We start from the raw sequence: 27,766 nt of genomic DNA on the forward strand, positions 1-27,766 counted from the left end.
ATCCAAATGTCAAACATTTTACCAAGTCGTGGTTCCTCTCAGAGGTGGTGCTTTGTTTCAACAGGGTTCATCACGTTTTCGTGTTCCGGCTCATATCAACAACGCTCAATACGTATACTCCCAAAAAGCACTTGCAAGTTTCCAAAACCCCTCAACTCCTTTCCACTGCTCTACGCCCGCTTAATCTCCCACTTCATCCCCTGGATGCTGACCTCCTCACCGGCTTTCTCGTCGTACTCGAACCAGTCGTCCGTCAGGTCGATGCCGGCAAACTTTGTGCTGGAGTCGACACCCTCGGCCAGCCAGTCGCCCTCCGGCTTGAACTCGACAAACTCGAGGCCGCGGCAGTCAAACTCGAGAATGTTCTGCGGCTTGGCCGGCTCAGCCTGCTCGTAGGGCTTGGCACCAGCCTTGATAGAGGCCGTCGATTCTCTCTGTTTGGCGTCAGAACATTGCCATGCCTTTTTTTTTTTGTTTGTTTGTTTGCTTCTAGTCTTCAGCTTACCTTGCAGTTCTTGCACTTCCAGACAAAGTTGGCCTCGCCGCGGCTGCCACTCATTTCATTTTGTTCCTGAGGCTGTCAGTAAAGCCTCAAGCTGTGCTTCCATCCACTCTTCCTCAAAAATTCCGCCCGGAACGGAATCAACGCACAAAACGGCTCACGCCGACCCAGTTGGCATGCGTCTCGCGGCAGGACGTGCACTGGACCTTAAATGTGTACCAGAACGGCACGTCCTCTGTGTCTGCCGGCCGCAGATTTGTCACCCTGGCTACGGTCAGTCGAGTGTCCTGGTATGAATGGGCTTTCTCAACATCCTCGACGCCATGAGATTCGTTTAGTAAAATGCCGTTGCGGCGACAAACATACCCCGCCAACTCCGCCGTCAGTGTGAGGCTAAACATTACGTGCGGAATGAGAGTGCCGTCGTTCGATGCGGATGTGCCGTCGTCTGTAGGTACCGTCGTCGAGATGATATACGAAGGCGGTGTTTTGTCCACGTCTCGTTTCAGCAGCTATCGACTTTGGAGGCTTCCCGCTTAGATGCTCTTTTGTCTGCACCTGCCTCTGAGCTTCGCTAAGACACAAACGTGGAAGGCACGAGGCTAGCGGCACAATTTTAGCGCACTTCTGGCTACGGCCAAACTCGGCAAGAGGCCAGCAGCGTGCTGGGAAGGAGCGCACATTCACAAGCTCAACCCCACACCTTCCCTGCGAGCACACCCTAAGCTCGCTTCCGTTTTAGTGGCATGATCTGAACAAAAACGTGCATCCGTCTCCGACAATACTCGAAGAAAATACGACTCGCACGACACACCTTTCCCCCTCCCCTCCTGGAACCGCCGCCAGCCCGACACTCGTCAATTGGTCTTTGAACCGACCTGACGAGCGAGTCATGCACCCACGATGCGCAATTTACGGTCATGGGCTCCGCAGAGCAGCATCTGCCACAGCTGCAGGCGAGAATGGCTTCGACGCAGCACCGAGCGTCGCGTGCCAGCTGGCCACGTGCCGGCCCGGGGCGTGCGGAGCTTCCACGCAGACGCAATGAGTCGGAGAGCGTCTCCGGGTGGTCTCGTCATGGCGGCATCTCCGTCTGGGACACGCATAACGGGTATTCGTCTCGCCCGGCGAGCGAGGCGAAGGATCGGATCGCATGACAACATTTATGCCGCTTTCTACACCACCATCATGGCCACTGTCGCCGCGGCTGACGCAGAGCGAAAGGTGCGGCAGCGCCGAGATCAGGGGCAGCGTCTCGACGATGCCCGCCAGGAACTGCTGCGCATCCTGCACGACCCGTCGCCGCTGGACTACAACCTGACTAATGGCCTGCCGCCGTCCTCCGTCGATGAATGGCCGCCATCGGACAACCCGACAGTACCTGCACCGACAATCGACAACACACCAACAACAACCTCGCGAAACGCTGTGATTGAGGCTATCAAAGCTATCTGTGTGCCACCCGCCCAATTGCGTCGGCATGCGGCCGATACAAAACAGCGCGAGGCCTATCTGACTTGGCTGCACGCTCAGTTTGGCATCCGGCGGCGCTGGTGGTCACCGCGGCCTGCGTTGGACGCAGGGCTCGAGAACTTGACCGAGGCTCTGCTGGAAGAAGAAATGGCGACGCAACATACCTTGTTAGAAGGCCAGCGCGAGCCGCAAAAGGCCGTACACTTTGCAAAGATGACAGAGGCCACGAACCGCCTTGTCGACAGCCTGATCATCGAGGGCCACCGTATCGGTAGCTTCGACGACCCCGTGGCCCAAAAGAGGTCCATGGAGAGCCTCGAATCGCCCTGGCACGCCATGCGCATGCTGCGCTCCGACGGCTACCCGAGTTTTCGGCTGCCCAACCTCGACCCCGCCGCCACGACTGCCGCCCGCCGCGAAGCCAACGAGGCCGCGCGCAACATCTTCCGGACCTGGTCCCAAGCTCGGATCTACGGTCGTCCCCGCGCTTCGGCATTGCAGATGGCCATGGGACGCACGCAGAACGTGACCCCGGCTGTCTGGAACGCCAAGGAGGTCAAATTCTGGGTTGCCAAGCTGTGCTACAACATGCTCGTCAGCAGCGCACCTCCCGGCATCCACAACTACAACACGCTCATACTGGGCTTTATCAGCGTCGGGCAGCACACGCTGGCGCAGCTCGTTGCTGACTCCTTGTTGTATGACACGCGGCTGCTGCCCACACAGCAAACGCTGGTCTGTCTCCTGCACCAAGCGCGCGCACAGGGTGATCTAGTCGGCTTTCACCGCGTGCTGCGACGCATCGTGGCCCTGGATCCGCGCGGCATCAAGATCCGCCGCCGCGCCACCCCCGACGTCGCCCGCTACGGCCTCCACCGCGAGTGGGCCCGCAACAACGACGTCAACCTGGCTTCGGGCTATGTCGTGCAGCGCGCCGATGTCGACGGTCCCGTGGTCGAGGCCGTCATCTGGGGCTTGCTCTCGCTGGACCAGGTGCGCCACGCGGCCGTGGTCTTTTCCACCTACCTCGACGACTGCACGCACATGGACGCGTCCACGCTCAACTCGGTGCTCGACCCGGTCCTGGACGCCGTGGACATTCCCGGCGCCCGCGTGCTTCTGCGCGGCTTTTCCAAGAACGCCAGCATCGTGAACAGGGTGCTCCTGAGCGAAACGCGCTCGGCGGAAAAGCTGGCGATGCGCATCCGCATCCTACTAGCCATAGCAACCGCGCCCGAGCCCGCACTACAGGCCCAGCCGAAACAAGAGCCTCCGCGGCCGCGCCAACGGCAGGCCGTTGTGACGCATGCCGCATCTGAGGCGGCGGACGACGAGCTACAGGAAACTACGCCGGAGCCGGGGGTAGAGGACGAGGACGAGTATTGGACCGAAGAGGTGGACGACTACGTGGAGCCCGCGTACGACAACATCCCGGAGCTCGCCTACGCAAGGAACCTACGAGCGGACGGCAAGCCGCTATCCAAGTCGCAGATCCGCATGCTTAAGCAGTTTGACGCCGCCACGGCCGCGTCCCGTGAAGTGGATATGGCAGCGGAAGAACAACGACTCGAGAGCCAGCGGTGGCTAGACAGAGCCGCAAAGAATATGCACAATGGCACAGGCTACGGCTACGGCTACGGCTCCGTCTATGGTGGGTACAGCAGTGGCGCCGACCAACTGGCCGCCGCCCTGTTTGTGGCAGAAACAAATGTCTACCTCATGCGCCTGTCCAAAGTCACGGACGCCGTACAAAAAGCCATTGACGCCTACGAAGACGAGTCTGCGCTTGCGGACCGCGCCGACGGCTGGTCGTCGCGCTTGGAAAGTCTGATCAACGTCCCACAGAGGCAGCGGCATGAGCAAGAGCAATACCGCCGCATGGCCCGCCTCAAGGCCGTCGACCAAACCGCCGAAGCCGTGCTCTCGTCGTGCTCTCATATCATGGAGCAGTTTATGGAAACCGTCACGGCCGATCTGGCCGCGACATCCGCTGCCGCGTCTGCTGCCGAGGCGGCTGCCGCGTCCGAAGCCCTGCAAATGAAAACAAACTACTCGTTCCTGTCCATTCTCCGGTCTTTTTTGAACCGCACCGGCTTGCCCTTTGGCGTGCGCTTGGCGGCGTACTTGTCGACTGCGAAGACTTACCAAGCGAACAAGTCTGAAGCCGCGGCCCAGGCTCATGCGGAGGCAGAGGCAAAGGCAGAGGCAAAGGCAGAGGCAGAGGCGGAACAGGCCGGCCATGCCGAGGCGGAGCAGTGGCACGGGGCAGGAGCCGAGGTTGACGCTGGTTGGTCGGACAATGGCTACGACCACAATTACGCTGAAAATTACGACTACGACCCCTATGACGACCCTGAGCGAAACCCCGATCGCGACTCCGGTGAGCAAGCGGTGCCGCCCACGCCACCCTCGCTGCTGCCCTTCTCGCTCTCGCCGTCTCTCGCGCAGCAAACGGCTCTCCTCGAGCGCCATGTAACTGAAGACATGCCCGCTGTCACGTCCCTTTACGAGAACCAGCTCAAGGAGGTCCTGCTGCAGGCCATCTTCCCCATCGCCGACAACAGCCGCAATAGTCTGGAGAAGACCTTTGCGCTGCGACGCGCCGCCCTCGACATGACACTTGAAGCTCTGATGGAGGCCCGCCTGCACCTCATCGAGTACGGTGCCACCATTGTCATGGAAGAAGCGCCAGCCCTGGCAATTACAGATGGAAGTGAGACGCATGCCGACGGCGTGAGCTGCGAGTCAGAGATGGCCGACGAATTTGCAGCCACCGAGTCTACGGGCGGAGGAGATAAGGATGCGTACGGTAACTTTCGAGTAGGCGCCGTCGTACCGAGTTGAGGGCAACTGACAAGCCACATTTTATCGGACGCACGATACCATAGAATATTAGAAGTACTTGCACGACATACATACCGGAATAGAGAGCCACCCCATTCCATGGAGTGGAACCAACACCGGCACATGACGACGATGCACTGGACGTCTTTTCATTTTGACTTTGAATTTGAATTTGCCCCCTCACACCCACCGCTAAGGCTCTTCGTCCCTCAACGAAGGCACGAGGCCCTGCATACACTAGCGTCAGGGACAGTATTGGAAAAAGGACCACGGAAACCCGAAAGTCGGGCAGCCCCTAACCAGAGGCGGCCGGAAGCGGGTAGAGCTTGCGAGCAGCTGGACAAGACGGGGTAACCTGTCAAGGCAGCAAGACCGACCCGAAAGAAACCTGGTGACGCGCTGAGGGCTCTGCCAGCAGCCACAAAACCGGCAGAGCGGCCAGGCCAGCAGCACATTCGAGCTCGTGACCATGGTCAAGTGACAGTTGTGCATTTCCGGCGCTACGAGCAAAGGAAGGGGACGGGGCGTTCCAGACCAGCAGAGAAGACGTGGAAGGGTCGACTCAGTTTCGCGGCTGCTCTTTCCCTTTGCGATTTTGCTTGGCAAAGCTGACGCCCTTCTCTCCTTCCCCCACGAAGCGCGGATAGAGCGGTGTGTTTTTTTTGGGTGTACTTTGTAAGGTATGAAATAAAACGGCTTTGCCGAACGGGAAGGTAGGCACACGACGCATGTCTTCAGTAGGCTAGTGCCGCAGCGAACAGGGTTGACGGTCTGCACGAGGACATTGTGTGCTGTTCTGCAACGAGCCAATGACTTACACGGTTTGTATTTCACATATTCGCGTGCTGCATAAAATCTCTTCTGATAATCGCATGAAGACGCGGCAAATTCTTGCGCCATCCTTCTGGAAGGACTTATCAACGCTCTTTCCCGCTTTGCTTCATGAATGCGCCCTTTCCTAATGGAAAGGCATCGTGTGTCTTGGTGAGCAAAGGGAAGCAGGGAAGGTACAATCCTGGCGAAATTCAGGTTGAGCCAGTGAGGAGCGGGGCCCGATCCACGGGACGCCACTGTGGCGCTCTGACTGGCTGCTGGTGGGGGCAATGTGGAGCCGTGTGGTACAAAGCAACTTTGCACTTTCTAGAAGGGACGAAAAAAAAGCTTTAAATGGCATGTGCGAAAAAGAAACCAGAAATGGAAGTCGTAAAAACACGAGCGGAAGAGATGGAAAGAGGCAGGGGCACCGTTCAGTCAAAGCCGACACCTGCGAACAAAAGGAAGGTGCGCACGAGGTAGGGCACAGGGAGTGTAGTCTTTGACTTTGGTCCTGGCACATCTGCAAAAGCACGAACATCACTAAGAATCCTCAAGCACACAGTAATACTGCTCAGACAAAGACACGGCGTTTGCGGTCTGATGTCAGCATGTTCCATCAAGTGCAGCTCGTAATTTCTATAAGCACACTAACTGCCAGCCGCTGTCCGTCTCTCCTTCCTCCTTTGGCGTCTTGCGCTCCACCTACGATTTCATACTAGCCCATCTATTTTCCCGTGCCTGTCTCGATACCTTCCTTCCGCAAAGGTGCTCGACGTCGCTACCTCGTATTGCTGTCGAGACGCAAAAAAATAAACGGAAAGACCCTTTTAGGACCATATCTGGACCTCCGACCACGGTGCACGAGCGTCGCACCTTCCTTCTCTACTCCCCCCTCAGAAGCGGTATGTTGTCGTGGTCGAGGAAGTCGAGCTCCATCTGCCGTCCCTCCTTCCCCCGATTCACCAGCTTAACCAACCAACCAGAACGTCGCATCCAAGCAGCTGCCACGACCCCAAACGTCGTCTTGCAGCTCGTCCGTCCCGCGTTCTTCTGTTTTGCTATCAAGCTCCGTCCCCCGACTTCGCCGCTCCTTGTGTTTGCTAGTCCTTTTTAAAATCTGTTTTGACATTTTGGCGTTTGACATTTGACATTTTGACATTTCATTTTTATCTTGGTTCGGCATCTCTCCGCTCCTTACTTCATGGCGAGCAGGTTTTGGCAACGTATCTGCCTCCAGACGACCGGCTTCTCCTGATACTCGCACGAGTACCTGCAAAGGACCTCTCGCCATTCTTTATCTCACGATCTGGGAGAGCTTCTCGAAAGAGCTGCTCTGCCCGCCTCTTGTTGAAACTCGACTGCGCTCGTCAATCCGCTGCGCATCATCAAAACAACAACCCCCTCTTTATCGAGCAACAACCGAAAGAAACCGGCGCCATGAAGTTCGGGAGAAAGTAAGTCTTGTGCCTCTGGCGACTCTCTTGTGCACTTACTCGACAAGACACTGACGCACGTGCAGCCTCCCTCGAAACCAGGTGCCCGAGTGGGCATCCTCGTACATCGACTACAAGGGCCTCAAGAAGCTCATCAGATCGGCTTCGGAAACGGCAGAAAGAGGAGAAACTGCGGATCTTGCAGGTGGGACTCCCCTTGCGCTCCATTGCGTTACATGACAGTCGTTCTTCGCTCCTTGGCCAGCAGTTGCGGCTCAGACATCATTGGCCTCGAGTTGTGGCTCACTCCGACGTGTATTCCCCATCGTGTATTCCCAGAGTCTCGACGTATCTCTCTCTGCCTGCTTTATTTTCGTTTCTGCATTGCCTCCCCTGGACACCCAGGGCACCCTCTGTTCCCACACTCTGCCCGCGCTCTTTGGGACCGACTATCGGGGCCATAGCCTAACGTATATTTTTTTTGGTTCCTTCTCCTCTTTGGCGAATATAGAATTCTTCTTCGCCCTGGACCGCAACCTCGAGGATGTCGACTCTTTCTACAACAAAAAATTCGCCGATATCGACCGCCGGCTCCGCCTCCTTCAAGGCCGTTATGGCACATCGCCCGACGTGGCCGCCAATCTCGACCAGGACGAGATCGAAGAGCTGATGGGGGCCCTGCTCGAACTGCGCAGCCAGCTGCGCAACTTGCAGTGGTTTGGCGAAATCAACCGGCGAGGCTTCGTCAAGATCACCAAAAAGCTGGACAAGAAGGTGCCCAACACCACCACCCAGCACCGCTACATTGCCACCAAGGTCGACCCCTGCCCGTTTGCACGCGACACAACCATTGCGCGTGTTATGGCCAGGGTCAATCGCTGGCTCCTGGCGCTCGGTGATGCCAACCAGGTCGACGACGCCCGCTCGGAGCGCTCCGTCCACTCACTCGGCCGTGCTTCGACAAAAGCAATGTTGAACTTGTCCAGCGCCGTCCTTGAACAGCTGAACCAAGCCATTCAAACCGACGACGTCAAGAGCCTGGAAGCTGGTCTCCGCGAGAGCCATCTTCTAGACTTGGGCGAGGGCCCTCCAGCCGAGACCAAGGCTCCCGCGCTGGAGAGATCGTATTCGGCATCCTCGTCCTCATCCACGATGCCCTCTTTAACGTCAGCAGCGTCATCCCACAGCCTGCTCCTCAACCTCCTGCAGCGTGCCATTTCCGTCCGCTCGAAGGAGACCATTCGCTACTTGCTCAGCCACATACCGTCACTGGACGAGCCTGACGATATCAACCAGCGCACTTGCATTCACCGGCTTGTCATCCACATTGGCCGAAGCAAATCTACGCCCCCTGAGACAGTGCAGCAGGATACAACCAGTCCGGCGAACCCAAAGTCGCACATCAACCACTACTCCACCCAGTTCGTCACACCGGCGACGTCTCCGATGCCCGTCCCTCGCGCAAGCTCCACAAACGAGGCCCGGCCGCTCGAGGCCGGTGACCCGCGTGTTCAGCTCCTCACCTTCCTCCTGGACAACCTCAGCCCCGCCCAGCGCCTCTCGCTCAGCGCCCGCGACTCGTTCGGGCGCATGCCTCTTCATTACGCCGCGCAGTTTGGCTTTGTTGTCGTGTGCCAGACGCTCATGTCTCGCATGCAATTGTGGGGTCAATACAATGTGGCGAACGGCATCGATTCGCCAGAGTGGCAGGACAATGAGGGCTACACGCCGTTGCACCTCAGCGTGATTGGCGGCCACCCCTTGACCACCAAGGCCCTGCTCGACAGCGAGGATTGGCAAGGTGTGAGTGAGCACAAGAGCGCGGTTCGGAAGACAATGGTCAAGTCCAGCGCGGTGCTTGCCATTGCTACAAAGCACAACCACTTCAGAATTGTGCAGATGCTTGTCGACGCGGGCGTCGACCTGAACTGGCAGGACGAAATCGGCGAGACCGCCCTGCACATCGCGGCGCGCTTTGGCCATGACGAATGCGCCAAAATCCTCCTCAAAGGAAGCGAGACGCAAAAGGCGGATCTGGAGCTCGCAGAAAAGTCCTATGCCTGGACAGCGCTTCACATTGCCGCCGTGGATGGCCATATCGGGGTCGCTCGCCTTGTCGTGGAGGCAGGGGCTGACGTCGACAAGGCCGATTCCTCCGGCTGGACTGCTCGGGAGCACGCAGCCCTGCGCGGCCACCTGGACATTGCACGGCTCCTGCTGCAGCACTCCCGGGCGCCGCCGGGAACAGAGGCATCTGTAGATGGAGCTGCCAGCGGCACGTCATCCAACGGCACGCCGCCGACCGCGGATCCAACCCCGAACCCCACACCCGCGCCTCTTGGTGCGGCAGCGCCGTTGTCGTCGGCACCACCCTCGTTAAGCACGTCGCCGGACAAGCACTCGTCCCTCGGCGATCGCCGGTCGAATGGGGCATCGCGACTGGCTTCGGCCCATGATGCAGCCCCGCCACCACAGCCCGTTCGCACGTACGGCCATCGTTATCTCACCGACGAATCGCTGGTCCTGGTCAGCCTGGGCTCCATGGATATGCGCAAGTCTGTTGAGGCAGTCAAACTGGACGATGTTCCGCTCACCGAAGCGCACCAGACGCAGCTTGACACGGCCTTGTCCGTTGTGGTGTCGGCCGTGGGAGCCACGGGCGAGCCGTCGGTGATTGACCTCCCTGTCCAGGAGAATATCTCGACGGAGCCGATTGTGTTCACAACGCGCAACCCCAGCGGCGTGAGATTCCAATTCGACATTGTCCCGACGTACTCTGGCAACGAGAAAAACAGAATTGGCCGCGGCGTTGCGCTCCTGGCACCGCTGCTTCCGGACCCGCATGCGTCGCTGTCTGGCCTGCAGAGGGACGTCTCTGTGCCGATCCAGTCGGCCGATTTCGACGTGATTGGCAAAGTGAACTTCAACTTTTTGGTGGTGACGCCCTTCACGCACCCCAAAATGGGTGTGCGATCGGAGCAGACGTACTGGAAGAAGGTGTCGTCGACGCCCATGGTCATTGGCCACCGCGGCCTCGGCAAAAACTCGTCGTCCAACCGGTCGCTGCAGCTCGGCGAGAACACCGTACCGTCGTTTATTGCGGCGGCCAACCTAGGCGCCAATTACGTCGAGTTTGACGTGCAACTCACCAAAGACCATGTGCCGGTGATCTACCACGACTTTTTGGTCAGTGAGACCGGCCTGGACGTGCCCGTGCACACACTGACGCTGGACCAATTCTTGCACATTAACGGCGGAAATGACCGCAGCAGCAAGAACAGCGGCGGCCGCACCAGCAGCGGCCATGCCGACGGCGTTAAAAAGGGGGACGGCGCAGCGGATGCCGGCGGGGCATCTGGGTCTCGACCCCAGGCTGCTGTTGTGGCCGAGACTGCCAGCGGTACTCTGGCGGTCGTCGGCGGTGGAGCTGGTGGTGGTGGCGTCCCTACCGTACACTTTGACACCAGCGTGGTTGATGCTCGCAGCCACAGCAAGGGCGATCGCAAGAACGGGTACCGCCTGCCTCGCCGGGCCATGTCGATGTCGATGGATGACTCGTTGGAGAAGCGCGACAATCTCAACGAGCGCATGAAGCACACGCGCGACTTCAAGGCCAAAGGCTTCAAGGCCAACTCGCGCGGCAACTTCATCCAGGCGCCGTTTGCGACGCTGGAAGACCTGTTCAAGCAGCTGCCTCCGTCGGTGGGCTTCAACATTGAGATGAAGTACCCCATGTTCCACGAGTCCCAGGAGCAAGGGATGGAGCCGTCGGCCGTCGAGCTCAACATCTTTTGCGACACGGTCTTGAAGACGGTCTACGACTTGGCCAACGGCCGCGACATTATCTTTTCGTCGTTCAACCCCGACATTTGTCTCTGCCTGTCGTCCAAGCAGCCCAACTTCCCGATCCTGTTTCTGACCGACGCAGGCGGCGCGCCCGTGGGCGACATCCGCGCAAGCAGCCTGCAGGAGGCCATCCGGTTTACGCGGCGCTGGAAGCTGCTGGGCCTCGTCAGCCTCGCGGACCCGTTCGTCATCAGCCCCCGGCTGGTGCGCGTGGTCAAGCAGAACGGGCTCGTCTGCGTCAGCTACGGCGCCGTGAACAACCAGCCCGAGATGGTGGAGGTTCGTAATCTGCCCCGCGTGCCTCGTATTCCCCTTTTACGTTGTATAGTGTTGGTGCCCGACGACATACTGACAGAAACAGCGCCAAGTCAAAGAAGGCATCGACGCCGTCATTGTGGACAGCGTGCTGGCCATTCGCAAGGGCCTGACAAAGGAGGAGGCAACGACGTCCAGTGTCGTCGTTGGCGACGACGTCGCTGAGTCAACTGATGTATCCGGCACGAAGTCGGAGTAAGAGCGGAAAGAAAGGAAAGAAAGGAAAGAAAAACCAAAGGAGAAGAAGATGTCATCCACCTGCAGCGATGTTTTGTTCACATTTAGGCCGCGAGGCTTGCTCTCGCATTTGGACAGCAATTGACTGACGACTAAACTCGTCAATGTTTCCACGCTCAACAACGTTCCACGCGACCAAGCAGCACACTTGTACCTCTCACCGCTCACCTCGGATTTGCGACCGTCCGTTCGGGCGTTGAGAGGCTAAATGCTGAGAGGCTGTGCCGGGGCTATTCTCATTGCAACTAACAAAAACGCTTTTTTTTTTTTTGCCTGTGGCCTGTAGGGGTGGTCTGCCGCCTCGTGTCGTCCTCCAGCGAGCTTGTTGTTCATCTTGAGATGGCCCATTGACGTGCGCGTCACGACAGACGATGCGCAAAAGCAGCGACAGTGTCGTGACAACGTCGCATTGTAGCCGCATTGCTGCCGTTTTGCGCATCTTTTGCGCATGTTTTGCGCATCTTTTGCGTGCTGTCGCCTTCGACACCTCATCCAGTAAAATACAGTGGTCGGGCGGTATCTCGCAGCGATTGTGCGCCACCAATCAGTGGCCGTCTCTGGTCTATTTTCGACCACAATCTGGCCACGCCGAAAAAAGACTTGGTGGCGGGGCGGCCTCCTGCCCTCGACAACGTCCGATTGCTTTGTTTCTGTGTCCCCAACAGGGAAGCTAAGGTACCTGTCGTCAACGAGACCCGCCGTTTCGGCCAGATCAAAGCACCTAGAACTGCAAGAGCTGCGGAGCGTAGGAAGCCAAGACGAATGTTGTAAACAGCCAGTCGTTCCTTCTCTCACCTCGTCCCCGTGCGTGAGTCGCTCCTGGCTTGTCTGGTGCGGCTCCTGCCCCCTCCTCCTCGCCTTCGCCTTCTCCTTCTTTCCCCTTGCGTGTTGTAGTTTATTGACAGTGGTTCTCTGTTTCCTTTGCTATCGTCCCCGTTCCTCCCCAATCTTTGGTCACCGTCCGCTTCCTTCCTGTGTTGGGCTGTCTGCTGCGGCACGCGCCTGCCTTAGCCCGGCCTAGAATTATAAGGAAAGTCACTGCCCCCGCCCGCATCAATTCGTGCCTGCCCCTCTGCCACAACAATAAGCTCCATCTTCCCACCCACCACCGTATCAGCCGGTGGTACCTGCTCCCGACGGTCTCTCGAGCCAATTCGCCAGAGCTTCCTCGTCACTTCCTGCCTCCCTTCTCCTTTGCCCTTGTTTCTCGCCTTTCTCTTGTTTCTTTCTCGTCCTTCTTCTTTATCCCTCCTCTACTCTCGTCACCGCCAATCCGAAGCGTCGCTCGCGATCCAGCAATCACACCACCCAACTCTGTCCCCCGCCTCCTCTTATCCTCTCCTCCTCTCCTCCACAATCAACATGGGCGGCCCCGCGTCCCCCGGCGGCGGCGCCGGTCCCTCGTTTGCCCCTCCGCCATTGCCTGCGGGCTGGATCGCGCAATGGGACAGCAGCAGCAGAAAGTACTACTTTGTGCAGTTGTCGACGGGTGTGTCGCAATGGGACACGCCGACCGACGCCGCGCCGGTGGGCGGCGGCACGCCCACGCCCAGCCATGCCGGCAACGACCACCCCTTTGGCATGCCCAACGGCGTCAACGGCGTCAAAGACAGCAACGGATCGACGTACATTACGCACGCCGACGGTTCTCAGACGATCCGGCACGCCGACGGCCGCATGGAGCCGGTCATGCCGAACGAGGAGGGCGGCACGCGGGGCGTCGACGGCCCTACCGGCGATCGCGGACTTGGGGTGAGTTTTGTGCCGACGCCACGTACTCCACAGCATGAGGTACGCTTTTGCCTAACCTGTATCTTCTCTTCGTCTAGTCCTTCGCAGTAAACATGCTCCAGAGCCAACTATCCCATGGCGGCAGCGGCAGTGGCAGTGGGAGCGGTGGAAATATGCTTGGCCAGCTGATCGGTGGCATCACGCACTCGGGCGGATCCAACAGCGGCGGCGGCAGTCATGGCGGAGGTGGCAGTGGCAGCAGTGGGCTCGGCGGCAAGCTCGTTGGCCAGCTCGCGTCCAACCTCTTCTCGCCCAACAGCAAGCCCGCGCCGCAGAACTACCACGGCAACCAACAGGCGCACACAAGCAACACGGGCGGTCTAGCGGGCGCCATGATGGGCGGTGTTGCCACTATGTTTGGCGGCAGCCACGGCCCGCAGAGCCAAGGCCAGAACCAGGGCTATGGCTACTCGGGTGCAGGACAGACCGGCACCTACTCGGGCACCGCACCACCGACGTCGTATCAGGCGACCACCCACACGCCGCAGTACAACACACCCGGCGGCGCGTCGTCCAACAATGGGGCGCCGTCCTACCAGCCGCCGCCTCCCAATAGCGGCAGCGGCGGCGGCAGTGGAGGCGCACCATCGTATCAGCCACCCAACTCTGGCGCACCGTCCTATGCACCTCCCCCGACTTCGGCCACCGGCCAGCCGCCTTCATCACAGTACCCGCCGTACGGCGGCCAGCCACCACCACAGCAGCAGCACCAACACCAACCGCCACCTGCTTCACAATACCAACAGTACAACCCACAACAACAAACACCTCAATCCTACCCGCCACCACCCGGACAGCCGCAGCAGCCGCCGCAGCAGCACTCGCCCTACCAGCCACAGCAACAACATCAACAGCAGCAGCCATCTCCCTATGGCAATGTTCCGCTTCCGCCGCCGCCGCCGCAGCAGGGTGGATATGGCGGACCACCGGGTGGCCAGCAAGGCGGTGCTGGTGGAGGGTACGGCGCCCCAGGCTACTTCCCGCCGCCACCGCAGCAGCAACAACAGCAACACCAGCAGCCACCGCAGTATGGTCAGCCGCAATACGCCGGCGGTGGAAGCAGCCAGACGCCATCCTACGGTGGGGCTCCGCCGCCGCAGCACCAGCAAAATATGTACGGACAAAGCGGCGGCGGCGCACCCGGAGGTTATCCAGGGAGCAGCGCACCACGGTACTAGTACACCGGCTATAAGGTGCCCGTTTTCAAAGTCATGAATTGTATTCCGGAGGTGCTGTAGTGCGATGGAAGGAGCGATGCCTTTCTCTTAAACCCCATGTGTTTTACTCTTCTCTTCTTGTAGGCTTTTTTCTCTCGCATTCTAGTTGTCCATTGTCATTTACGCTTTCTTTGTGGAATTTTCTTGTTCTTTTTACTATTATTATCATTCTACGTTCAACATATATCGTAGCTGCTCAACATTGCTTGCTTTGCACCTCATATTTTATCACACATTGTCTCCGCATGTACATTGAGGTTGTACATACCTTACTAAATCACTGCCCTTGTTGCTTTGGAGTGTCATGACTCAGCGCACATCCATTCTCAGAAGTATTTTATATCTTGTGGCGTGACCTCAAGCACAATCAGAAAATATGAACGCGGTACCCGTATCAAGTCACTCTATGAGCGCACTTTGTCACGACCCCGCTGTAGTTTATCATCTATCCTTATTCTGCGCTTTCTGCGCTTTGCGTCCTTTTGTTGGACGTACTCCAGCAGCACCAACAGCACCAGCACCGCCATCGGCAACGGCCCGCAGCTGCGGCAGAATTACGCGCCGCGCCAGCCACGCACTCGCGCCCGCGACAACCACAATCGCCGCCACGACCGGCAGAAGCGAGTGCGGTACCGCATTGAACAGGTACGGATCGAGAATGATGTCTGTGAGCACCGGCGGCACACGGTCCGGGTGCATGGCAGCGCGGTCGGCCGCTACAAAGTCGGCTGCAGCAACGATGCGAAGCAGGGAGGCTGTGGTTGTGGATGTCGTAGATGGCGTAGATGGTGCAGCTTTCGTCCCGGGGCCTCTCTCGACAAATGAGGCCAGCGACGCAGAGAGCGCCGGTGTCGCCGCGACAGTTGCCAGATCAAACACGTCGACGGAAAAGTCGGTAGGTTGCTGGCAGCAGTGTCCGTTAGAAAAGAGTGTCAACAGATAGGCAAGCCCATCGCAAACTCACAGACGCCGCCCAGCAGACGCGAAGCTCGTATCTCTGGCCCCCGGTCAGCTCGTCGAGCAGGAGCCATGTCGTGCCGTTGGTCGGGAAGTTGTCGGCCCAGGGGAACGCAGCGGGCAGGCTGGTCCGCCAGGCATTGCGGTCGGGCGTCAACCGGGGGAGAGAGGAGGCAATGCCGCTCAGCGCGATGCGATCAGCATCACCACCGTCAGGCCGTCGACTCTGGCCGTCGCCCGCCACAAAGACGGCCTTTTCGGTATTGGCAGCGACAAAGACGGCTCCGACCAGCAACGCCAGCCAAAGGCGTGCAACAAGGCGTGCAGCCATGGGGCCGTGGGTGTTGGTGAGTATAAGGGAGACGGTGGAGTGCGTGTGTTGAGAGCTCGCCGTTGTAGGGCGGAAGCTACCATCAGTAGGGATACTTGATAGCGTGTTTAACGCGCTGTGCTTTCAATGGCTCTTTGGCTCATCCGAGACGACCCATAAAACTCACCAGCCACAGCACAGCCACATTCACATGCAAAAGTGAATGTACGTAGTGACTCCACAAATTTCCACTTTTCGCTCCGTTTGGGAGCAGTGCCAATTGGCAGGGAAGAAACCTGGGGCGCCAGAACAACCGTAGACCCGCTTCTGCGCAGGTGCCGTCTGGATGGGCAACTTTCTTGGGGGCATTCCGGGGGCGGATTTGCGCTTTTGGCTCAGTTCTGGTGACGCAAAACGCCAGTTATTCCGCCAAGGGAAGTCACAGGCCAAAAGGTCACGCCTGAGAGCGACTCTGGGTAGACTCCACCAACCCCAAAAGAAGAAAGAACTCAAGCACGACTTGGTCGCCCTTTCTCTCATCCCCCCAATGCTCCAACCTCACCTTCCCATTTTCTCCAGTAATACATTCCAGACTATCTCCTGAATTTCTCTATAGTCACTTGTCTTCTACTCTAATATTTCCAACAACAACAGTCAACCGTTCTTCATCAAGCGCGCCAATCCCGACGTCGACGACAATTCGGTAGAACCGACATGCATACCCGCTCGTAAAGAGCCTCGGCGCTTTTTTACGACAACCGCTCTGCAGCCCACCCATCGCTGCAAGTCACAGTATCAATTGTCACGACTCTCGTGATACTTGTGTTTGGACGACTTCAAACTCCGTCCGAATTCGAATCCGCTTGATCCTTCGATTCTCTCAATCCAACGTGTGCCCCCCCATCTCGAACAACGTCCTCGTCCGGCGCCGCCCATCATGGCTGCCCAGTCCAAGCTGGCGCCCTTGCTGGGCGACCACGAGCGTCGAACACTGCGGAGTCTTCTGTCGTCGTTGACTCGTGGCTACCTCAACAACCGCACACGCATCTCGCGCGCCGTCTATGTGACGCTGTTCCTCGCACTCGTGAACCGCGTGCGGAACGCCATTGCAGAGCAGCGCGCGGCCGGCGAGGCCGAGAAGAAGGACCATGCGTCCGGGCTGGTCGACTCGTCCGCAACCTCCGGCGAGCCCGGCAGTGCCCCCAAGCGCAAAAAGGTCGAGCTCGACCGCGCCTTCTTCCGCTCCCTCTTCCGCCTGCTGCGCATCGTCGTGCCCGGGTGGCGCTCCAAGGAGGCCCGCCTGCTCGTCAGCCACAGCGTGTTCCTGGTCGTGCGCACACTGCTTAGTCTGCAGATCGCTGCCATGGACGGTGCCCTGGTCAAGAGTCTTGTACGCGGCCAGGGAAAGCAGTTCCTGAAGCGCATCGTGTGGTGGATGCTCATCGCCGTGCCGGCCACATTTACCAACTCCATGCTGGCCTACCACCAGGCCGAGCTGGCCCTGCGCTACCGCACGCGCCTGACGCACTTCATCCACGAGCGCTACCTGTCCAACATGACCTTTTACGGCCTGTCTGCGCTGGACGACCGCATCAAGAACCCGGACCAGCTGATTGCGGTCGACGTTGCCAAGTTCTCCAACAGCCTGGCAGAGCTCTACAGCAACCTGGCCAAGCCGATTCTCGACATGGTAAGTCGTGCAGCCCATTCTACGTCCACTATCACCGTATCACCGAGATACGCCAGAAGATTAACGCCTGCCTTCCTAGACAATATATACATACTCGCTGTCCAAGAGCGTCGGCGGCGAGGGCGTCGTGTTCATGTCGCTGCTCGTGCAGCTGTCGGCCATTGCCATGCGCGCCCTGACGCCGCCATTTGGCAAGTACGTCGCCGACGAGGCGCGTCTCGAGGGCGAGTTCCGCTTCCAGCACTCGCGCCTCATCGACCACAGCGAGGAGGTCGCGCTGTACGCGGGCCACTCGGCCGAAAAGGACACCCTGGACAAGGGCTACTTTACGCTGATCAAGCACGTCAACTACATCCTGCGTCAGCGCTTCTACCACGGCTTCATGGAGGACTATGTCATCAAGTACCTCTGGGGCGCCCTCGGCCTGCTGCTCTGCAGCATGCCCGTGTTCGTGCCCATCCCGGGCGTCGGCGGCGCTCCCCTCGCCGCGGCCGCAGGAGGCAGCAGCGCCGCGGCCAAGGCAGGGATGGCGTCGGTTGTGCGGCACATGGCCGACCGCACCGAGAGCTTCGTGACGAACCGCCGCATGCTGCTGTCGGCGTCCGATGCCTTTGGGCGCATCATGTTCTCGTACCGCGAGATCATGGAGCTGGCAGGCTACACGTCGCGCGTCTCTACCCTTCTCGACGTCATGAAGGACGTGCATGACGGCCACTTTGAGAAGAACCTGGTGTCGAGCAACGACAACACCGACGACCATGCCGCTGTCCTCAAGGGCCGCGGCACGGTCGTCGAGAGCGATGTCATTGAGTTTAAGGATGTGTACGTTCTTGTCACCCAAAGTGTTTTCTTTGTTAATTTGTACTACGCTTTTTTGCACGATACTAACCTTGCGACAGCCCCATCATTTCGCCCAACGGCGACGTTCTCGTCCCGGCACTCTCGTTTTGCCTGCGCGCCGGCGACCACCTGCTCGTCGTGGGCCCCAACGGCTGCGGCAAGTCGTCGCTGTTCCGTATCCTGGGCGGCCTGTGGCCCGTCTACGGCGGCTCCGTCCACCGACCGCCGCCCACCGACATCTTCTACATCCCGCAGCGCCCGTACCTGCCGCGCGGCACTCTGCGTCAGCAGATCATCTACCCGGACAGCCTGCGCAACATGCGGTCCAAGGGCGTCTCGGACGCGGACCTCGAGAAGCTGCTGCAGCTTCTGGGCCTCGAGGAGCTGCTGGCCAGCCAGGTCGACAACGGCGGGTGGGACGCGGTCGCCGAGTGGCGCGAGGTCCTGAGTGTTGGCTGGCAGCAGCGCGTGGCCATGGCGCGGCTGCTGTACCACCGGCCGCGCTACGCCATCCTCGACGAGTGCACGTCCAGTGTCACGCTGGAGATGGAAAAGACCATGTACGAGCAGGCCAAGGCCATGGGCGTCACGCTCATGACCGTCAGCCACCGCCGCAGCCTGTGGCAGTACCACAACCACATTCTGCAGTTTGACGGCCAGGGCAAGTACATTTTCACGCGCCTCGACGCAGAGCGCCGCCTGCGCCTGGAGGACGAGAAGGACGACCTCGACCTGCTGCTGCGGCAGGTGCCTGATGCGGAGAAGCGCATGGCCGAGCTGGAGGAGGCCATGGCGTGAGAATGGTGTGTGGTAGATGTAAGAGGTTTTTTTTATTTATTTTGTATAAAAGAGACGTTACAGTTTGTATAGTTTGGAGGGTATTTTCATTTTCATAATATCTGGTAGCGTTATTTATTTGTATAAATTGTTAAATTTCAAGGTGCATCTTTTCAAATTATATACATGTTTTGTAGCCAATAGTCAACTCGTAAGTGCTTTACATTTCAGGAAGCTTGGAAGTCAACTGAATAAGATTAAGTTCTGTGCACTACATTCGCTGACGATTAGTGTACACTTTCGAATTACAGCAGTGCACTCCGGCCCCTGTTGGGTGTCGTTTGGCGGCGTTAGTTCAGTACCGACAATTCTGAACAATCCTTAGCGGTGAGACTTAGTGTGCATTTTGCCGCCAGAATAAATGCTCATCAGAATTCGGCATCAGCCTCTCTCTACTATTCCATCCTCCCCTCATCGACAACCACAAACGCACTCCAAATGACTGTCGCACAACACCTTCACACACCAAAATGGCGGCTGCTACATCTGCACAGCTGCGTTTCCTCACAGACGCGGCGTATTTGATGCGACAGGCGGCGCCGCACACATCCGCCCATCTGATGCGCCGTCGAATCGACTTGGCCCTGACCGCACAAGCACAATCCCAGGCGCCAGGACAGGCAGCGACGGGCGCGTCTGTACCTGTCGCGGCGCTTCCCCAGACGGATGTTCAGCGCCAGCTTGTTTGCGCGAGCTGTGGCCTCGTCCTGATGCCCGGCAGCGACAACACGACACTGACGATCCTGTCCGGGCGGTCCTCGCAAAAGAATAGACGGAAACGGAAGCGGGACGAAAAGACCGGCACGGCTGCGTCTGAGCCGGACAAGAACAAGAAACCCCATGGTCCGGCAGCCGAGCCCCATGCGGGCATTACAAAGGTGTACAAATGCGGTCTCTGCCGCCGAGAGACACGAATTGTCCTGCCACCACCACCACCACTCTCGAAGCAACGAAAGCAGACAAAGCAAACAAAGCGCATGCCCGCAGCTGCAGCCAGGGCCAAAGACGACGACATCAAGCCGGCACCGGCTGCTGCCCAGACTGCGATACCACCGTCAGGAACGCCGAAACCAAGCACGGCGGCAAGGACAGCAGCCGTTCCTCCAGCACCAGCCAAGGCATCATCCAATGCCAGCAGCAAAAAGCGGGCCAAGAACAGAAAGGCCGGGCTTTTGGCCCTCCTCGACAAAAGCCGGAGTTCGGACAGCAGCGGATTGGGTGGCTTGAACCTGAGTTTCGACGATTTTCGCAGGAAATGAAGGGCTATTATACGTCTGGCCGCTGTGCGGCGATTTTTCTCTTTCCTCTTCCACCCAGAAATTGGCCCACATCAGTACATACGTGGGTTTAGCATGGCTTCCGGAAAGGCGTTCTATCTAGTCCGTCCACATCCCCATTCCTGTCCACAAAATACCATGGGACGTCGTCAAACCTGCATCGTGCTACGAGGTCACATCCAAAATTTCCATCCTTGCCGGTCTTCCCACGCGCCCACGCCGACCAGCTCCTCGATGCCGCGCGCGCCGACGGCGCTCTCGAACCGCTCCTGATCAATCTCTTCGCCCTTTTCCCCATCAGGACCGCTGCCAAAGACAGCAGGCCAAAGCACACCCACGCCGTTGGCGCCTAAAATGGCCTCGTACGTCGCAAACCCCTCCGCCGCGCACGCCCGCTCGAGCCCGCGCACCGCTTCCTCTTTGACGTCGGGCCGCAGAACAGTAATGGTGCATCCTCCACCACCGGCTCCTGTGAGCTTGGTCCAGCCCACGTCTGCATCGTTGGCCAGCTTGCAGACGCGCTCGAGGCGCGGGTGGGACACGCCGAGCGCGTCGAGCAGGGCGTGGTTGGCGCGCATCAGCGACCCCAGCTGGTGCATGGCGTCTCCTCCTGTGCTGTCGTCCTGGAAGGTGCCCGGCGACGAGACCAGCGCCAGGGCCGACGTGGTGAGCTGGCCGATGGCGTCCAAGGCGGGCTCGACGACGGCCGGCCGCGTCGTTTTCATCTGCCGCACTTTGTCCACCTGTGCGGCGGTGGAGCGCGGGTGTTTGGTGTCGACAAGGAGCAGCCGCAGCTTTGGGAAGTGGGCGAGCGGCGTGACGGAAGGCGAACGCCCCGCGGGGTGTTTGCAGAACCGCACGGCTTTGCCGCGGGACGAGACTGTGTTGTCCACGCCACTGGGATCTCCATGGATGCAAAGTTCGCCCACAAAAGCCCAGCGGTTGATGCGCTCGATTTGTTCCTCGGCTTCGTTGGCGGGTTGGTCGGGATGCGGGCCGGCCAAGGCGCGCATCTGCAGCAGCAGCGCCGTGCTCAAACAGACGCAGAAGCTGGCACTGCTGCCCAGGCCGCCGCCAACGGGGATCGTCGACCGGAGCGTATACGAGAAGCCGGGGCTGTGGGGGGCGCCCAGGGAAAGGAAGAGGTAGAGGAACGCGGTGGCAGACCGTACGTGGGCCTTGCGCTGCTCCTCGGCAAGATCGTGGGACACGGCCTCTGCGTGCGGTCGGATGGCGTCGAGCAAGTCTGGGTCGAGGGCGTCGACACGATCGTGGTAGAGCATTTTCTTCGCAGGGTGGCTGAAACGGGACCACGGAAGGACGTCAATGGGCCAGGTGTGGTGGAGTCCGATGTCTTTGAAGTTCAAGGTGACAGTGCGCTGGGACTTGGACAGCGTCCGGACCAGGAGGTACGACCGCAGCGAAACGGCGGCGGCGATGGCCGGCTTGTGGTACACCGCCGCATGTTCACCGAAGACGATGGCCTTGGCGGGCGCGGACACCATGAAGATGGGCGCCATGGGCGAGGAATGCTTTCTCTCCATGGCTGCAAATGTCTCGCGGAGCGGTATGAGGACTGTTTGCTGTTTGTGTGCGGGCTGCAGACGAAGGGGGAGATGGAATTTGAGGCTGGAATTATCACTCTACGATTTCAGGAGCTTCTAGGCAGCGATATTATTGGCCAAAGCTGCGAGGCAAGCTGTACGAAATACACGCTGGGGATGTGCACGTTCGACACGCTGTAATTACGGGTTTACAGCGCAGGGCCGGCCCGTTTTGGCTTTACAGCGATAAAGTACGCCCCATGTAGTTAGTCGTTGGTGAAGCTACAAGGCCAAGACACAGGAGGCTCCCGCCGCGGTATTGGAGCTTCACTTTGTAGGGCTGCAGGGGGTCAATAATCTACAAATTTGTTGCCTTTAGAAACATCTTATCTTGTAAAGGTAAGCACCAAAGACATTAAATTTTACTCTTGTATATATCGTGATATGCTATACTTTGTCACGTATTTATTATTTTATTTTATTTTATTTTTGTTTACAAAAGTGGTCATGGTTGAGCTTGAAGGGAGAGTGAAAAATGTTGAAATAAATTAAATGTGCAATATAATCAACGAAACTTATCATCAGTGCCTATATAACTGTCAGAACCGACTGGAGCATAACACGTTTATCCAAGTCGAGTGAAAGCAACAATCACCAAACTCTCCTCCCTGCAGCTTCAGGTGTCTTGACAGATCAAGGTCTGGGGAGTTCGGAGACTGAATCTGCCACTTGTAACTGCACCCTACACTCATACATATTGACCATGCAATGTAAGCTTCATATCCTAGAATTGACGAGTATTCAAGCTGATCATTCGTATTTATGACATATTTGTCCGTACGTGAAATACTACAGCATGGATGGAGGAGGGCGATCAACATCCAGTGCCAGTCGACCGGTCTTGCTATCTATCTACAATGTCAGAGTCTACCTCCCTCGTTCCATTATCGTACATCACCGGAAACATCTCTGTATCGTGGCGTGAAGAACCAAACTTCGAGCCCGTCTGATTCGCATCGGTCAATCGCTATAGGTGCCTATTCTTGCCTATTTGCCTATTCCAGCACTCCGTAGTGACGTAGCGGCTACTCTTACAGCCTAGAACCTTCCGGATGACTCAGGTGGGCCTGGCCGCCTGTCACTGGCCGTTTAGGCCTGCGGCAGCTTCTGAGTGCACGCAGGAACAGGACCGCTAGCGCGTCTTGCAGCTTATAAACCGCCCCGCTGTTTGCACTACAAGGATTTTCGCCGCCTTATCGACTAACACCCCTCCAAAAAAGTCTGCGATAAGGCTTCAAAAGTTGCGAGGCAGCCGAGTCGAGCGCTCCTGCCGGAAACGATCAACTGTGATTCAAGGGCACAAAGAGGATACAATCTGCACCTTCCTGCTCTCGACACAGAAAACGCAGCAAACAACATCTCAAATCCCTGGAGCCACCGCTGTCTCTCTGTCTCTCTGTCTCTCTGCCTCTCTGCCTCTCTGCCTATCTGCCCCTCTGCCTCTCTTTTCCCGCACACCGCACCACATCATGTCTCCCCCCGAGGAAAACATTGTGACTCCCGATCAGATCTTCGAGTCGATCGGCAGCCAGGTCGCCCACGTCGACGGGCCCACCGCCGGCCCCGATGGTGAGGTCGCCGACGCCGAAGCCGACGCCGACGCCGACGATGACGGCCGCGTGGTCGAAGAGATCGAGTCGCTGTGCATGAACTGCCACGAGAACGGCATGACCCGCCTGCTGCTCACCCGCATCCCCTACTTCCGCGAGGTCATTGTCATGTCCTTCCGCTGCGAGCACTGCGGCTTCCAGAACAACGAGATCCAGGCCGCCGGCTCCGTCCAGACCCGCGGCACCCACTACGAGCTGCGCCTGACCGCCCTCGACGACTTCTCGCGCCAGGTCGTCAAGTCCGACACCGCCGTGGCCAAGTTCATCGAGCTCGACATTGAAATCCCCGCCGGCCGCGGCCAGCTGACCAACGTCGAGGGCATGCTGAGCGGCATCGTCGAGGACCTCGAGATGGACCAGGACGCCCGCAAGGCGCAGCAGCCCGACGTCTACGAGAAGCTCAGCGAGGTCATTGTCAAGGCCAAGGCCATGCTCGCTGGCGAGTCCTTCCCCTTCCGCGTCAGCCTCGACGACCCGGCCGGCAACAGCTGGATCGCCCCCGACCTGCACGACGGTGTCGGCAAGTGGGAGAAGCGCGAGTACCTCCGCTCCGCCGAGCAGAACACGGCCCTGGGCCTGGTTGACACCGGTGCCGAGGCCGGCGACAGCGCCACGGCCGGCACCGTCACGTCGTCTACTGGCATGGCTGGCGGCTTGTCCGGCTCGGACGGGGTCATTCCCCTCGGCGGCCAGGGCCGCCTCAGCGAGAACGACGAAATCATCCCTAACGAGGTCTACACGTTCCCCGCAAGCTGCCCGGCGTGCATGCACCCGGCCGTCACCCACATGAAGATGGTCGACATTCCCCACTTCCAGCAGGTCGTCCTCATGTCGACGCTCTGCGACAGCTGCGGTTACCGGTCCAACGACGTTAAGACTGGCGGTGCCATCCCCGCCAAGGGCCGCCGCATCACCCTCAAGGTCGCGTCCGCCGAGGACCTGGCCCGTGACATTCTCAAGAGCGAGAGCTGCGCTCTCGAGTGCCCCGAGCTGAACCTGTCCGTCAACCCGGGCACGCTCGGCGGCCGGTTCACGACGGTCGAGGGCCTGCTCACACAGGTCCGCGGCGACCTGCACAACCAGATTTTCCAGGCCGACGGACCCGCACCCACGCCCACGCCCACTACTGGCGTGACCGCGGCCGGCGTGACGGCCCACCCGCCGCCCGTTTCGAACGAGGGCGGCGACTCTCTTGCTGCCGACGAGCGCACCCGCTGGAATGCCTTCTTCCAGGGCCTCGACGACGCCATTGCCGGCAAGCGACCCTTTTCCATTGTTCTCGAGGACCCCCTGGCGAGCTCCTACGTCCAGAGCCTCGCCGACGACCCGCGCGAGCCCGACGCCCAGATGACCGTGACCGAGTACGACCGGACGGCTGAAGAGGAGGAGGAGCTGGGCATCACCGACATGAAGACGGAGGGCTACGAGGGTGAGGCCGAGGCCAATGCTGCCGCCGCTGCTGCCGATGCCAAGGAGTCGAGCGCGTGAGAAAGGGCACGGAATAAAAATAAAAAAACATAAAAAATTGAAACGGAAAGAATGCTTTCCAATAAATGGTCATGAAAAGGTTGGGCGGGTGGAACAGGCACATGGGACGATTCATTTTTGCGAGTACTTTTATGATTTGCATTTACACACGTGCAGGATTTGGCACAAGTATACCTTTGAGTTACGAGAGACGACAGGCATGTTGCGAGGGGACACCAGTTAGAAAATAAAATGAACGTTTATAAATAAAATCTAAAAGGCTACGAGTACTGATTCCAGTTCGCTAATGCTATGTGTAAATGACTTCCTATGGAAGTGGACAGCGGGACAAAAACATGTACAGAAAGAAGGGGGGAAGAGAACGCTGAGGAAAGGATACTTTGAACCAAAATAACCCAAAATGCTGTAGTCAGTGATAGGCTGATACGCGGAAACACAGGAAACGCAAGAACAAATAGAACCGGCGGTGTCTGTCGACAATTACCGGCGAGACGAGGCTGCCATGAGTCTCCGCTTGCGCTCCTCCTTCTCTGCCTTGAGCCGCCGCTCCAATGCCTCCTGCTCGGCGTCTTCGCGCCGGGCCTGCCGCTCTGCACGCTGCTCTTCCTCGTCAATGTCGGAGAGACCGGCCTCCATGTCCGACTCGTCCTCTTCCTCGTCGCTATCATCGTAGCGGCCGCGGCCGCGGCCACTACCACCGCCATATCCGCCGTAGCGCCCGCCCACAGTCTGCTCTTCGTCCTCGTCCTCGTCGTACTCGATGAAGTCGTCCATCTCGTCGTCGTCGTCGTCGTCGTACCGCGACCGCCGGGGATTGCCAAATGGCATGCGCGGTGCACCGCGGTGGCGTGAGTCGCTGCCGCCCGACCGGCCAGCACCAGCACCAGCACCAGCACCATCTCGACCAGCGGGGCCGGTGCCGGACGAGGAGGACGTTGGTCGTGGCCGGGCGGTGCCCTGGTAGCCCGTCGTCGCTGTGGCGGCCTTCTTGGGCCGCTTCTCTTCTTCCTTGCCGTCAGCAGCGGCCGCACCGGTTTTACGCCGGCCCGCGTTCGAGGCGGATCCAGCACTACCTGTTCCTCTTCCTGTTCCTGCTTTGCCCAGAGGAGGAAGACCATTGCCTCGCCTTGGCCCCGCTGCAGCCGATGCCTTGCTGCCCAGTGGTGGTAGCCGGCCGCCTGGCCGTGGCCGGCCACCTCCGAGGGGCGGCAGGCCAGAACCGCGCTTCGTCACACCGGCACTTGCACGCGACGTCTCCTCGGCCTTGGTCATCATCCGCTCGCGTTTGGTGGGCATCTTTTCCAGTGGCTTGTGCTGGATCTTGCCCATCTGGCCCATGGCGGACTGTGCCGCCTTGGCCCGCTCCATGATTTCCTGGTACGAGCCCCGCTTCGGAGCCTTATTCGCGGACGCTGCCGCTGTGCGTCCCGTGGTGTCTTCATTGCTTGCGCTGCTGCTGGTCGGTCCACTGCGGACGCCACTGTTTGGCAGGGAGGGTCGAGGTGACGATGACGATGCCGATGCAGATGCTGAGGCGCCAGGGCGCTGTGCTGCCGAAGCCGGTTTCGAAGCACTCGTGCTCGGTAGTGGTCGACTCGATACGTTGGGCCGGGATTCGAGAGTCGGGTTGCGTGCTGTGCCTGTATATCCGTTTGGTCCTCCGCTTCGATCCCGGCCGCCCGCGGGCGTCATCGTCGTGGTCGTCGTCCGTGGCAGTTTGTTGGCCTGGCCGTTTGGCACATCGGCATTGGCCTTTCGTTTCGGCGGCAGCGCCGGCGTAGACGGCTTGGAGCCGCCCTCGCCGGATATCTGGGCGAGGAGATCGCTAATCTGGATGCGAGCATGCTGTTAGTCATTCAGGCATTGCTATCACGCCGTCCACGATATGAGCTGTAACAAAGGCGACGTACCATGTTGGAAAAGGTGAACCAATACAAGGAGCAGTCGGGTGTCTTCCCTGCTATGTCGAAATATCCTGCCCGTGACGGCGGTTGGAGAGGGCGGATGGTGAACCTGTACCGTTTGCCTTTTGCCAGCACCGTTAGGCGTCTGTCCGAACAGAGGCAAAGCGACACATTTGAAGGCCTCTCCCACAACGGGTTCTCGAATACAGTCTTGTCGTTGTCGTGCAGATGCGCGCAGGTGAGCCCGGCAGCACGACGAGAGGCTGTGGTCGATACGGAGTCGGGAAAAGACAAGACGAATCTGGTGGCAAAAGTTCGTGAAAAGGGAGACCCGCACCCGTGACGTGCGTTGGAGAAACGAGCGCAGGGAAGGTACGCAAGCGGAAGGCGCGCCAAGTGCTGAATAGCGGCAACACGGAAGGTGGCGTCCACACGGTTTGAAAAGGAAGGAAGGAGCGTTTTGCCGGTTGCGATGGTTGAGCACGAATGATGTCCGGAGTCTATTTAAAGATGCTAGACGTTTTCGCCGTTTGCAGACTTTGAGCTGGTTCTTTTTTGGACGGCTTTGCGTCTCCAAGCGCCAGCGACAGCGGTGCCGTTGGAAATAAGGCGCTTGGCCGTGTACGGCCTGGGGGGCAAATGAATCGGCTTTGGTATTGTCAACCGCCAAAAAAGTCCCACTGTTTGATAGGCGACGCGATTTGCGCTTGGTGATTGGCCGGCGCAGCCCGGGCCGCTAATGGCCCCGTTTTGAGCATAAATGATATGCGCTTGA

At 58.9% G+C, this 27,766-nt stretch overlaps 11 protein-coding genes across 11 annotated transcripts; 7 read left to right on the plus strand and 4 right to left on the minus strand.

Moving 5' to 3' along the window:
- Positions 1-170: 170 nt before the first annotated feature.
- On the minus strand, positions 171-903 carry SPBR_06174 (uncharacterized protein; the record flags this gene model as incomplete). Its single annotated transcript, XM_040764436.1, has 3 exons — positions 171-434; positions 506-577; positions 664-903. The coding sequence occupies 3 exons, from the start codon at positions 901-903 to the stop codon at positions 171-173; spliced, it is 576 nt and encodes a 191-aa protein (XP_040622542.1).
- Positions 904-1,422: 519 nt separating this feature from the next.
- On the plus strand, positions 1,423-1,659 carry SPBR_06301 (uncharacterized protein; the record flags this gene model as incomplete). Its single annotated transcript, XM_040764561.1, has 1 exon — positions 1,423-1,659. The coding sequence occupies one exon, from the start codon at positions 1,423-1,425 to the stop codon at positions 1,657-1,659; it is 237 nt and encodes a 78-aa protein (XP_040622543.1).
- A 31-nt stretch (positions 1,660-1,690) lies between these two features.
- SPBR_05570 (uncharacterized protein) lies at positions 1,691-4,819 on the plus strand (the record flags this gene model as incomplete). Its single annotated transcript, XM_040763833.1, has 1 exon — positions 1,691-4,819. One exon carries the CDS (start codon positions 1,691-1,693, stop codon positions 4,817-4,819), a length of 3,129 nt encoding a protein of 1,042 aa, XP_040622544.1.
- A 2,253-nt stretch (positions 4,820-7,072) lies between these two features.
- On the plus strand, positions 7,073-11,428 carry SPBR_05498 (cyclin dependent kinase (Pho85); the record flags this gene model as incomplete). The annotated part of the gene is made up of 4 exons (XM_040763762.1): positions 7,073-7,089; positions 7,155-7,273; positions 7,580-11,193; positions 11,270-11,428. The coding sequence occupies 4 exons, from the start codon at positions 7,073-7,075 to the stop codon at positions 11,426-11,428; spliced, it is 3,909 nt and encodes a 1,302-aa protein (XP_040622545.1).
- Positions 11,429-12,828: 1,400 nt separating this feature from the next.
- Positions 12,829-14,435, plus strand: SPBR_05850 (uncharacterized protein; the record flags this gene model as incomplete). Its single annotated transcript, XM_040764113.1, has 2 exons — positions 12,829-13,218; positions 13,296-14,435. 2 exons carry the CDS (start codon positions 12,829-12,831, stop codon positions 14,433-14,435), a joined length of 1,530 nt encoding a protein of 509 aa, XP_040622546.1.
- A 480-nt stretch (positions 14,436-14,915) lies between these two features.
- Positions 14,916-15,762, minus strand: SPBR_06137 (uncharacterized protein; the record flags this gene model as incomplete). The annotated part of the gene is made up of 2 exons (XM_040764399.1): positions 14,916-15,377; positions 15,439-15,762. 2 exons carry the CDS (start codon positions 15,760-15,762, stop codon positions 14,916-14,918), a joined length of 786 nt encoding a protein of 261 aa, XP_040622547.1.
- Positions 15,763-16,678: 916 nt separating this feature from the next.
- On the plus strand, positions 16,679-19,069 carry SPBR_05657 (ATP-binding protein cassette, subfamily D (ALD), member 2; the record flags this gene model as incomplete). Its single annotated transcript, XM_040763920.1, has 3 exons — positions 16,679-17,431; positions 17,511-18,253; positions 18,331-19,069. The coding sequence occupies 3 exons, from the start codon at positions 16,679-16,681 to the stop codon at positions 19,067-19,069; spliced, it is 2,235 nt and encodes a 744-aa protein (XP_040622548.1).
- A 509-nt stretch (positions 19,070-19,578) lies between these two features.
- On the plus strand, positions 19,579-20,367 carry SPBR_06161 (uncharacterized protein; the record flags this gene model as incomplete). Its single annotated transcript, XM_040764423.1, has 1 exon — positions 19,579-20,367. One exon carries the CDS (start codon positions 19,579-19,581, stop codon positions 20,365-20,367), a length of 789 nt encoding a protein of 262 aa, XP_040622549.1.
- A 191-nt stretch (positions 20,368-20,558) lies between these two features.
- On the minus strand, positions 20,559-21,905 carry SPBR_05940 (mevalonate kinase; the record flags this gene model as incomplete). The annotated part of the gene is made up of 1 exon (XM_040764203.1): positions 20,559-21,905. The coding sequence occupies one exon, from the start codon at positions 21,903-21,905 to the stop codon at positions 20,559-20,561; it is 1,347 nt and encodes a 448-aa protein (XP_040622550.1).
- A 1,553-nt stretch (positions 21,906-23,458) lies between these two features.
- On the plus strand, positions 23,459-25,087 carry SPBR_05840 (zinc finger protein; the record flags this gene model as incomplete). Its single annotated transcript, XM_040764103.1, has 1 exon — positions 23,459-25,087. The coding sequence occupies one exon, from the start codon at positions 23,459-23,461 to the stop codon at positions 25,085-25,087; it is 1,629 nt and encodes a 542-aa protein (XP_040622551.1).
- Positions 25,088-25,567: 480 nt separating this feature from the next.
- Positions 25,568-27,000, minus strand: SPBR_05915 (chromatin spt2 protein; the record flags this gene model as incomplete). The annotated part of the gene is made up of 2 exons (XM_040764178.1): positions 25,568-26,917; positions 26,998-27,000. 2 exons carry the CDS (start codon positions 26,998-27,000, stop codon positions 25,568-25,570), a joined length of 1,353 nt encoding a protein of 450 aa, XP_040622552.1.
- Positions 27,001-27,766: the final 766 nt, after the last annotated feature.

This window comes from Sporothrix brasiliensis, assembly GCF_000820605.1.
Source record: "Sporothrix brasiliensis 5110 chromosome Unknown Cont15, whole genome shotgun sequence".
In the NCBI taxonomy this organism is placed as follows: domain Eukaryota; kingdom Fungi; phylum Ascomycota; class Sordariomycetes; order Ophiostomatales; family Ophiostomataceae; genus Sporothrix; species Sporothrix brasiliensis.